Raw genomic sequence first — 12,615 nt, 5'->3', positions numbered from 1 at the left:
ACGACCATCGTACGTGTGTTGACGTAAAAGACAATTAGAAAGTACAAATCGGTACTATTGAATTTGGAAAACCGGAAAAGGTTTTGTATTAATGTTGCAAAGAAAACTAACCTATCTTCCTAGGCCTAATTCACGCTATCTGAGGCCCAGTATAGTACACATACCTGCTATACTAGGCCTAGGAATATTTAAGGTTTTTATTTGTAATTTTTTCGGACTATAAAGTGAATAGTGTCAAATTCTACCAACTGTCCATTACGACTATGTATGGACGACGGTGCACATAAACTACTATATAAACAGGAGATATCTTTGTTATTAATATTATCGTTAAAGCTATTACTTATGTAATTTACCCGACAATTATGCTATACAAAATACTGTAAGTACTTATAATATTTTAAAACTCTTTGGGACAGGTAACGCTGAAGTTCTGCGATACAGAACTGCAGAAATATACAAACTTTATTGGAGTAGTGGGAGAGCGGGTGACCCTCCCTGTCGCTCCTTACACCAGGGTGGAGGTCCGTCTCCGCGCCGTCAACGAGGGTGGCCAGGGTGAAGTGGTCCAGGAGGCCACCGACACACCCCCAGCCCGTAAGTGTTCTACAACCTTCACCACACTTGTGTTCCAGTCACCTGGGCTGTAGGAGTCTCGAACCCTGGACCCCACGCGCGCGAGGCCCAGGTTTCGATACTTATGTTGTCATATAATGATTGTGGTTGATGATCTGTAACTTTTTCAGTGTATTTTGACGTGTTGATCAGCTGATGATAATGTTGTCATCAGATGAGGCAACTCACAAGTGACTGATTTTTTGGATAATTTATATTTTCCATCATATTAATTACATTTTTAGCCTTATATATTAGTAAAAGCACACAGATAAATATTAATAATAATTACGTTAGCATAAATGAAGAAGAAAACAATAATCAAAATACTACAAAAAGACTAACAATAACAAATGGTTAAAACTAAAAAAAAACGTAATATTGACGTATTGCAATCCTCGGCCTCGATGGCTTAGGCGGCTCGCAACGAGTCCAGAGTTTCTGGTTAGGAAAAACAGTTGTATTTGTTACGGAGTGGTAAATGATAAGAACGGCCCCAGTACCGTCAGAGATGAACTTATATTGTTTCAAAATAAATTATCTAATATTTGTTATCGCCTCAGATATTGTTTATAAACTCTTGAACCAACAAAGATTACAGACAACTGTTAAGTAATTTTTCAGATTACGTTAAAATTCTGAATTTGGACGAAAGATTTGTCGGTAAATCGTCATTGTCCTAAATAGAGGTGATGACGTCACTAACCTGAGGTACCTGGTTATAATATCACCATCACATCACAATGAATAGTGATATATATAAGCCAAGTTAAATAATTACCGTAATTATGTTATGTGGACTATAGGTAGCAGCCTACATGAGAGATAACATAAAGAGAGGAGCTCTATGACTGGCCCGTGGATCACCTGATACCTCCAGACTCAAGTAATACCCCCAGAGACTGGCCCGTGGATCATCTAATACTTCCAGACTCAAGTGATACCCCCAGAGACTGGCCCGTGGATCACCTGATACTTCCAGACTCAAGTGATACCCCCAGAGACTGGCCCGTGGATCACCTGATACTTCCAGACTCAAGTGATACCCCCAGAGACTGGCCCGTGGATCACCTGATACTTCCAGACTCAAGTGATACCCCAGAGACTGGCCCGTGGATCATCTAATACTTCCAGACTCAAATGATACCCCCGGAGAGATTGAAAGTCTCAGTTGGATACCAGTTATGTGCCTCTGGGACCCTATACTATTATGGGTATTACTAGTCAGGTCCGTAGAGCTTCTGTCTTCCATCCTCTGGTCGTGGGTTCGAGGCTCCGTTGGTGCAAGTGAATTAAATATTTATTATTCTCATTCCGCATATTTTGTATAAATTATTTATATAACATCTTTCCAAACTTGTCATTTTGAACTTGTGGGTTAAAATAAATTAATATACATCAAAGAAAATGTATACTCCTGTTTAATTAGGAAGGACTAATTTTCAAGCTATTTTTTTTTTAATTTCTTGTTCTTGCAGCACCGGAGAACAATGTGGAGAACATAGATTGTTCACCTGATTATGCTGAACACTGCCTCGTGACCCTGGAGAAGAGTTGCAAGTTAGTCCATGGGCCGGACCTCAGTGTCCATTACCTCCTCCAGGTAGTCGACCAGAGTCTACACCAGTACGACTCGCCCAGGTCTTTGACGACTCCCTCACTGTCGACGTATCTAAATGATCCATGGACATTCACCATCAGCCTGCCTGGTGACCTGCTGGCCTACACCAGGTACAGGATCACAGCCTACCCGGCTAACGCTGCAGGACGGAACAGGACCGTGAAGAAAGACGCCGAGTTTACGACCAAGCCACAAGGTGTGTGTGTGTGTGGAGGCTGGGTTGTTTGTTGCTTGTTTAGCTGGGTGTTTTGTGGTTGTTTAGGGGCGGAAGCGTTAGTGTGGAGTGTGGTGGTTGTGGACAGTGTACCCCAGACATGAGTGACGGAAGGTTACCAAGGTTACCCTCAAAACACCTGCCTCATACTAGGTCACTAATACTGCCCTTATCCTAGTGGTAATGTAGCCAGGCTGCTCTCAAACATCTGCTCCCAGGATGTGTTAACATACACCAACGTCACGATGCTGCTTGGGTCCGTTAACACAACCCGCTCTTGTGGCATGTGTTATATGGTGGGTTAACCCAGGTCGCACTTATAACACTTGTACCAAGGGAAGATGTTAACCCAGGTCACACTTATAACACTTGTACCAGAGGAAGATGTTAACCCAGGTCACACTTATAACACTTGTACCAGAGGAAGATGTTAACCCAGGTCACACTTATAACACTTGTACCAAGGGAAGATGTTAACCCAGGTCACACTTATAACACTTGTACCAGAGGAAGATGTTAACCCAGGTCACACTTATAACACTTGTACCAAGGGAAGATGTTAACCCAGGTCACACTTATAACACTTGTACCAAAGGAAGATGTTAACCCAGGTCACACTTATAACACTTGTACCAAGGGAAGATGTTATCCCAGGTCACACTTATAACACTTGTACCAAAGGAAGATGTTAACCCAGGTCACACTTATAACACTTGTACCAAGGGAAGATGTTATCCCAGGTCACACTTATAACACTTGTACCAGAGGAAGATGTTAACCCAGGTCACACTTATAACACTTGTACCAGAGGAAGATGTTAACCCAGGTCACACTTATAACACTTGTACCCAAGTCACAGTCATGATAACAACACCTGAGCACACTAGGCACCGATTGTTAAGGAAAAAGCACACATGAGGCGGCAGGAGGGTTGTAAACACCTTGTGATAACACCACCAGTTTATCCTGACAGCTCCGGGGAATGTTATCAATCTGAAGGTCCAGGAAGCTGCCAGCTCTCTCACCGTGACCTGGGATGGTCCTCACGACACCCCGCCCAAAGGTCAACTGGAAATGTTCACAGTCAGTTGGCAGCAACAAGGAACAATATGGAACGGTCAGTGGAACAACGTCACCGTCTTGGCCAATACAACGAGTTACATCATTCAGAACCTGGCTGAGAACACTATCTTTATGATAAAGGTTAGCAGTTTGTTGTGTTTATGCCTTGTGTTCAGTGTGTTGTGTTCAGTGTGATGTGTTCAGCGTGTGGTGTTCAGCGTGTGGTGTTCAGTGTATGGTGCTCAGTGTGTGGTACTCAGGGTGTGGTGTTCTACACTATGTTGTATATAACTGTAAGTGTTGGGGGGACCATTACAGATGTTATCTGGTGTAAACATTACAGGTGGCGGCCAAGAACAAAGACGTGAAGGACTATGGCCCTGAGACACAGGTGTCGGCCCAGACTCGCCCAGGAAGTGAGTCCATCTACTTATTTTATATTATTTGATTATATTTTAAATAAATATTTTATTGTAATAAGTAGTCCAACCACTTGACCTGGTTGCTAGAGTGACGGTCTTGCTTTTTGCAGGTCAGCGTTCAATCCCCAATTGATAAAGTGGTTGGGAACTTTCCTTTCCTCGTCCCATCCCAAATCCTTATCCTCATATCTCTTCTAAGTGCTACATAGCTGTAATGGCTTAGCGCTCTCCCCCTGATAATTATCTTGCCTTACAATAAGTTGTTTTAATAATAATAATAATAATAATAATAATAATAATAATAATAATAAATATATCGCCATACACGTGACCAAACAGTTAAGTTTGTTTTTCAGGACTAAAGAAAACTCTCAGTTACATAATACATATACTGAAAACACTTCACTTAGACTATATACCTTAGTGTGATATATATACGCTAGTGTGATTACTCTGTGTATTATTGTTAATAGTAATTATGACTAATTATTATGTAAATTAATTTCCTAATACAATAATTTATTTTCATCTTACCACTCAACTTATTGAGACACTTTGCATCGTTAGTTCAACAGCAACGTTGTGTATTTAAAATACAAACAGACGAACAAACCACACATACAAATAGCTAGGACATATTTACCGATGATTCGACAGGGGAAAAAAAAACTATATACAAATATAAAATATTTATAGAAATATATAAAACGAACAAAAGTCAAAAATAGCCCACTCTCCCTTTCTCTCAGCCCACCCTCCCTTACACTCAGTCCACTCACAGCTGTTGCTCTCACCTCTCCACAGAGCCATCTCCCGTCCTACACTTGAGGCAGCTGTCAGTCACAACAGACAGCCTGGAAGTTGCCTGGGACCCGCCCTCACACCCAGCGGGCGCCCTGGTCCTCTACCAGGCCTCTGCTCGGGTCGTCTCGGGCCAAGCCACACAGGAAGAAGTCATCCATCACAACACTACAGCCAATGTCACCCGAGTGGAGGTGAGGCAATACTTGTTTAACTTCACCTGTTTACATACGTTCGATCCTGACTTCCAACAAAATCTTATATTTAACGTGTGACATATTTTGAAGTTTAGATGTTTTAGATTAATTCAAAGGCTTTGAAACTGAACAACTTAGCAAATTTGAAAATCAGAACCCGGATAATAATAAAAATTAAATGCTAAGTTTTAAATTATTTATAATAGAAGAAGAATTATGCAACATTTCTATGGTTTAGTAAATTGCTATGTTTTTACATCTAAATAATATATATAATCGAAAAATTTATCTCTATTCAATTTCTGAAGCTGTGGTTGTTAACTTGAATTACTGTTTTTATGTATCGAAGCATATTCACATATTTTTATGTGCTTATTTATAAGTCAGGTCTGTGAACCAAAGATCATTACTGGGGGTCTCTATGGTCTCTGAGTGGCCAAATGTGGGCATGAACACAGATGTAGGCAGCTGTAGCTCTGAGACACAAATGTGGCCGTGCACCATTCCACCCCCCCATACCATCCTTAATCCTTATCCTGACCCCGTCCAAATGCTTTATAGTCGTAATGGCTTGGCGCTTTCTCCTGATAGTTCCCTTCGCTTCAGTAATGTACATATTAAATATTGTTGGTGTTATTGCATTCTATCATGAAGGCTTTTATATTCACTGAGGCAGGTCTGCCTAACAGATGACACTATAGAGATCTCCACGGTCTCTAGTACAGCGTTGGTGTACGCTGTAAGAGTAAATTTTGAGTCGATATTATAGTGTTTAAATACGTAATTATATTTGTTATATTCGTATTGTGTTCTGCAGTTCTCAGGACTACGTGCAGGTGTGGAGGTGGAGGTGAAGGTGTGGGCGTGCAACAGTCTACAGTGTAGTGACTGGACGGTGGAGCGGTACTGGACCAGGCCACACCCACCACAAGTGACCTCAGAGCTGCAGTGGGTCACAGCTTCAAACCACTCTATTACCATCCGTCTGCCAGCTGTGTCCTCCTATCCTGTGTAGGTATTGTAAGGTGCTGTGTGGGTACTATGTGGGCTGTGTGGGTACTATGTGGGGCTGTGTGGGTACTATGTGTTGCAGTGTACTCACCTATTTGTGCTTGCGAGGGTTGACCTCTGGCTCTTTGGTCCCGCCTCTCAACCGTTAATCAACTGGTGTACAGATTCCTGAGCCTACTGGGCTCTATCATATCTACATTTAAAACTGTGTATGGAGTCAGCCTCCACCACATCACTTCCTAATGCATTCCATTTACTAACTTCTCTGACACTGAAAAAGTTCTTTCTAATGTCCCTGTGGCTCATTTGGGTACTCAGTTTCCACCTGTGTCCCCTTGTTCGCGTCCCACCCGTGTTAAACAGTTTAGTGTGGGTACTATGTGGGGCTGTGGGTTCTTTGTGGGGCTGTGGGTACTATAAGGTATAGTGTGGGTACTGTGTGGATATTTTGTGGCGTTGTGTACGAGTCGTCCAGGTCACTAGCTACTGGTGGAGCGAGTCATCCAGGTCACTAGCTACTGATGGAGCGAGTCATCCAGGTCACTAGCCACTGGTGGAGCGAGTCATCCAGGTCACTAGCCACTGGTGGAGCGAGTCGTCCAGGTCACTAGCCACTGGTGGAGCGAGTCGTCCAGGTCACTAGCCACTGGTGGAGCGAGTCGTCCAGGTCACTAGCCACTGGTGGAGCGAGTCGTCCAGGTCACTAGCTACTGATGGAGCGAGTCATCCAGGTCCCTAGCTACTGATGGAGCGAGTCATCCAGGTCACTAGCCACTGGTGGAGCGAGTCGTCCAGGTCACTAGCTACTGATGGAGCGAGTCATCCAGGTCACTAGCTACTGATGGAGCGAGTCATCCAAGTCACTAGGCATACTTGCCGGTCCGTCAGTTCGAGTCGTCGGTCTCTAGTGTAAAGTCCACAGGCAACATGTGACAACATTTGTTACGTAAAACCTTCAAGCCAGATCTATCTATTCTGGTATTAACCCCACCAAGGTAGTGCATAGGGCCCTCAAGGCCTCCTTTTTCCACATTCCCTGCACGATTCTTTGTACATATTTTTGTAAGTTACTCTGAAGACCGCCTCTTTAGCGTGTCTGTTGATGTGAATACTTTGGTAAGTGCTTCTGGAGAGTGAACTGGCGCTGTGCTGTGCTACTATATTCCTTTTCTATATCTTCTTCCGGAGGCTGCCTTCCTCCAATGTGAACTGGCCTTCTGGTCATCTTGACCAGTCACCATTCTCATTACCTTACATTTACTATTGTTGAAGTCTATCAGCCATATCTCAGACCAGACTTGCAGTGTTTCCTGACCTTCCTGGGGTATTCTGGTGTCATTTCCCATCCTAATTCTTGTTAGTAATGGTCTGTTAACTTGTGGCAGCAGCCATATATTGCTTCACTCACATTCCTTATATCAATCCATGAAGCTTTAAAACCAGTTATGTTTATTGGTCACAGTGGACAAAACCCGAGATAGGAACTATATGTCCAGCTCACATATGCCTGGATAACTCCCCAGCTGTAATCTCTCTCTCTCTCTCCGCATAATGTAAGTTAAGACTACATGTGACTTGTGTTGCTGCAGGTACCAGTGGGTTGTGGTGACTCGGGACACAGAAAAGACTCAGAACCCTGAAGAGGTCGGCACCCGGGCCAAGAGTCTGGTCCTTGGGCGACAGGACACAGTGGAGGGAACACCGAAGGAGACCCAGGAGGGGACACTGCAGGAGAGGGCCCAGAAAGGGAACAACGCAGGGAGCGAGGAGTGGATCTCTGCCAAACTCTACCAGGTGGGTGTGATGTGTCTAGTACCCAGTACGAGACTGGTGTGGTTGCACAAGTGAGAATTATGTGGATTACGTGAAACTTTAATAATGTATGATTTGCTCGATATGTGGAGTGTGTCAGGAGTGTCAAGTGTATGAGGAATGTCAAGTGAGTTGTGAGGGAACTGGGAGAGCAACAACCCCAATAACACTTTACAACCCTTGGTCCACAACAGGAGGCCGACAACATAACCCAGGTGTTTGTGGTTGGTGACGGGCAGGTATCGGAAGGCTACAACAACTCTAAACTTCAGACTGGTGAATCCTACTGGCTCACTGTTGTCACCGAGGCTACTGCCGGTACGTCCTCCTTCTCCTTATATATATATATATATATATATATATATATATATATATATATATATATATATATATATATATATATATATATACATACATATATTAGTATATTTTGGTAGCAGTCTTTCCTGTAGACATATATTATTAAATATGACCGAAAAAGTAAGATTAATAATTCTAACACGAATTTTCTCAATCTTTCGTACATTACGCTTCACTGTTGGAGGTAAATCAAAAATCACTTCTCCAAAATTCATTTTTATTTCTAGTCTGACGCGACACGGGCGCGTTTCGTAAAACTTATTACATTTTCAAAGACTTCACAAATACACAACTGATTAGAACTTACGTATCTCCGATTTTATATCTACATTTGAGTGAGGTGGGAGGGGTGATGTGGCATTAACACAAGACAGAACAAGAGGGGATATTAATAGGGTATTAAAAGTATCAACACAAGACAGAACACAAACAATGGGTATTGAATAGAAGTGTTTGTAGAAAGCCTATTGGTCCATATTTCTTGATGCTTCTATATTGGAGCGGAGTCTTGAGGTGGGTAGAATATAGTTGTGCAATAATTGGCTGTTGATTGCTGGTGTTGACTTCTTGATGTGTAGTGCCTCGCAAACGTCAAGCCGCCTGCTATCGCTGTATCTATCGATGATTTCTGTGTTGTTTACTAGGATTTCTCTGGCGATGGTTTGGTTGTGGGAAGAGATTATATGTTCCTTAATGGAGCCCTGTTGCTTATGCATCGTTAAATGCCTAGAAAGAACGCTTTAAAAGAGACTAACGTCGTCTATGCCTTCAAATGCCCACTTGGGGACTGTAAGCTCCAAAAAACCCAGTATATAGGCAAGACAACATCTCTTTCTAGGCGTTTAACGATGCATAAGCAACAGGGCTCCATTAAGGAACATATAATCTCTTCCCACAACCAAACCATCGCCAGAGAAATCCTAGTAAACAACACAGAAATCATCGATAGATACAGCGATAGCAGGCGGCTTGACGTTTGCGAGGCACTACACATCAAGAAGTCAACACCAGCAATCAACAGCCAATTATTGCACAACTATATTCTACCCACCTCAAGACTCCGCTCCAATATAGAAGCATCAAGAAATATGGACCAATAGGCTTTCTACAAACACTTCTATTCAATACCCATTGTTTGTGTTCTGTCTTGTGTTGATACTTTTAATACCCTATTAATATCCCCTCTTGTTCTGTCTTGTGTTAATGCCACATCACCCCTCCCACCTCACTCAAATGTAGATATAAAATCGGAGATACGTAAGTTCTAATCAGTTGTGTATTTGTGAAGTCTTTGAAAATGTAATAAGTTTTACGAAACGCGCCCGTGTCGCGTCAGACTAGAAATAAAAATGAATTTTGGAGAAGTGATTTTTGATTTACCTCCAACAGTGAAGCGTAATGTACGAAAGATTGAGAAAATTCGTGTTAGAATTATTAATCTTACTTTTTCGGTCATATTTAATAATATATACATACATATATATATATATATATATATATATATATATATATATATATATATATATATATATATATATATATATATGCAAACAAGCCTGAATGGTCCCCAGGACTATATACAACTGAAAACTCACACCCCAGAAGTGACTCGAACCCATACTCCCACAACTGGTATGTACAGGGACGCCTTAATCCGCTTGACCATCACGACCGGACAAAAGGAAGTGATAGCCGAGGCTATATGAACCACTTCCCCGCCGGCACTCGGATGGTAATCTTGGGCATAGCATTTTATCAAATCACCTCATTCTTTGGGGCACACGTGAGGAACACAAAAAAGTCGAGTCACTTCTGGGGTGTGAGTTTTCAGTTATATATATATATATATATATATATATATATATATATATATACATACATATATATATATATATATATAAACTTCCTTAACTTGGCCATTTGAGCCTCGGACCCGGGACGACAAAAGGGGAAGCGGGTGTATATAATGAACTCAATGATGTTACTAGAGTACAAACATAGTGTTCTTGTGGTGGCACAGGTCCGCACCGAGAGCTGGTGGTGTCTCCCCCCCAGCACCACACAGCCAACGCCCACAACAATATCGGCGTCTACCTGGGCGTGGCACTCGCAATAGTCCTGCTCATGGCACTGACGTTGGTCTTCCTGTGGCTCCGCAGGTATGTAGGCCTAGTATTGTGGAGGTAGGCTGGGTGTTACACAGGTAGGCTGGGAGTTACACATGTAGGCTGGGGGCGACACAGGTCAACCCGTCCTCCTAATACCACGTCGCATTTTGACGTATACTCTAAGACCATAAAGTGGATTAGAAAATGGTAGCGACTGGCGATATTGATACACTGTCCCGTTCTCTGTTTTGGGTCCTCTGGTAGGTTAAGATAAAGGCACTTTAGTACGACTGTTTCATGACGCTGGGAAACCTTTGGAGGACGGGCTGCACAGTTAGACTGGGTGTTACACAGGTAGGCTGGGTGTTACACAGGTAGGCTGGGTGTTACACAGGTAGGCTGGGTGTTACACAGGTAGGCTGGGTGTTACACAGGTAGCCTGGGTGTTACACAGGTAGGCTGGGTGTTACACAGGTAGCCTGGGTGTTACACAGGTAGGCTGGGTGTTACACAGGTGTAGGCTGGGTGTTACACAGAGACAATAACCTAATATAAGATGTACAAAGTGAAGGAACTACTCTGACATAAGAGAAGCCGCGTGCTGAGGCTACAGGCCCGTCAGCACTGGGCAAGTGGAGACAAAGTGTACACATTCACCCGGTACATCTTCCTACAGGCCTAGCCCGAAGCCCGGCCTCACCATCTACGAGGACCTGGACACCCACCCACACGTTCCTAATGGTAAGACCCCATTATCAGTATTTATGGTATTGTGAAGAAGACCTTCTTAGGCATACTTTACACATGGTTTTTTGGAATTTGAAAAATTAAGCCTAACAAAATCCAAAACAGTCTTGAAATTATTTGAATGATTTCATAAATAGTAATTTCAATAATAACAACAAAAACAAGTATTTTTTTATAATAATAAATATAATGGAAGAACTTCTATCGTAGCGTGAGGACAACGTTTCATCAGAAAAAGATTGTAACGAAAACTCATCCTAGATTCTAGACAACTCTCTAGAAACTAGAGTATGTACCCCCCCCCCATAGTGTCTACAGTCCGTCAGCATAGTATCTAAAGTCCGCCCCCATAATATCTAAAGTCCGCCCCCATAGTATCTAAAGTCTGGATACTATGGGGTATGTAGCTTTTTACATCACACAAGTTCGATCCGTCATCTAGTGCTACTCTATTTTGGGATCCCCAATATCGAGAGAGTAACAAACTTAATGTATCCGAGTCAATACTTTACATGAAGACTCTCCAGCACAGACGAGATGAGGCTAGTGTGTGTTCTTCAGTGTACACTAACTACATATCACCCTTATCCTCTCGCATCCCTCACTTGTTTCACTACTGCTCTCTTCTTCAAGTGCTAATTATCAAACGAAAGGTGCCACAAGAACCAGAGGTGAAGTTTCAAAGCAAATATCATAAATATACACACAAAAATCACAATAACGTGATATATCAAATGAACAAATCCACAAGGACCATGTCGTGGTACAGTTGACCAAGGCGCACGTAGGAACATCCCGTGCGTAGGTTCAAACCCATCATCACGGCCCTTGTGGAATTGTTCATATAATATGCATAACTATAGATTACGTCTTGATAACAAGCTGCCGTCCAGAACATAAACCACTTTAATTAAAACGTCTTGTAAATGAATTGGTAATTAAAATGGTATCAATATACTTCATACAGCCAACTACACCTTATCACGTTGGTACACTGGTAACAGGAAGATTCAGAGTGTTGCAGTCAACAGCACACACTGTAGTTCTAGCTTGCAACACAACGACCAAATCAAACCTAACTCGGTGTTGTGTAAAATGGTATTGCTCTTATATTAAGAATCATTATCATTATTACTATTAGTGCTTAAGTAATAATTATCAGGTGACTGCTATATAATTCGTAATTATCATGCAGGTGTGTTAGACAAAGAGAACCACTCGTCACAAATTGTTCTTCACCGTCTGAGTTTGACCTCAGAGGCCGGAGGGCGACCCACTCAGGAGCGGGCTGTGACCCCTACGGTCGAGAAAGTTCTAGAAGAGAACCCCGTGGCCGAGGAAGAGGTTCCTGATCCTCCCCGCGGCGGAGAAGGGTATCAGAACGCATCCCTTATTGTGACCGAGTCTGAATATGCCAATGTCTCACGCAGGATTCCATCAGCTCAGGTTGAAGCCTATCTCTCCAGGGCCATCCACTCTCAGGACACCGACGTAGAGTTCAAAGTCAGTAGCATTTCGAGTTTCCTGAGCTTGTCTCTTATGTAAACTGCACCCTTCACCCCTCCCCCCACCTAACCACAATCACGCCTCAGAACACGTCAATATGCCAAGAGAATGTTTGAAGTTTCTTTTACTTGTATTTGCT

At 42.6% G+C, this 12,615-nt stretch overlaps 1 protein-coding gene across 8 annotated transcripts in view; it reads left to right on the top strand.

The window, feature by feature from the left end:
- Positions 1-12,615, top strand: part of LOC123773161 (receptor-type tyrosine-protein phosphatase mu) — a 48,041-nt gene that overhangs the window by 18,447 nt on the left and 16,979 nt on the right. For 7 of the 8 annotated variants that reach the window (XM_069315199.1, XM_069315200.1, XM_069315202.1 and 4 more), the window contains 11 exons: positions 420-597; positions 2,094-2,432; positions 3,424-3,653; positions 3,856-3,928; positions 4,739-4,929; positions 5,750-5,943; positions 7,533-7,737; positions 7,950-8,073; positions 10,136-10,274; positions 10,900-10,964; positions 12,166-12,473. In XM_069315199.1, the coding sequence (XP_069171300.1) occupies positions 420-597; positions 2,094-2,432; positions 3,424-3,653; positions 3,856-3,928; positions 4,739-4,929; positions 5,750-5,943; positions 7,533-7,737; positions 7,950-8,073; positions 10,136-10,274; positions 10,900-10,964; positions 12,166-12,473 (2,046 nt within the window). The remainder of the gene's footprint in view (positions 1-419; positions 598-2,093; positions 2,433-3,423; positions 3,654-3,855; positions 3,929-4,738; positions 4,930-5,749; positions 5,944-7,532; positions 7,738-7,949; positions 8,074-10,135; positions 10,275-10,899; positions 10,965-12,165; positions 12,474-12,615) is intronic. The other variant, XM_069315205.1, reaches the window with a different exon arrangement.

This window comes from Procambarus clarkii, chromosome 81, assembly GCF_040958095.1.
Source record: "Procambarus clarkii isolate CNS0578487 chromosome 81, FALCON_Pclarkii_2.0, whole genome shotgun sequence".
Lineage (NCBI taxonomy): Eukaryota > Metazoa > Arthropoda > Malacostraca > Decapoda > Cambaridae > Procambarus > Procambarus clarkii.
Note: the sequence above shows the minus strand (reverse complement) of the source record. Positions and strands in the feature narration are given on the sequence as shown.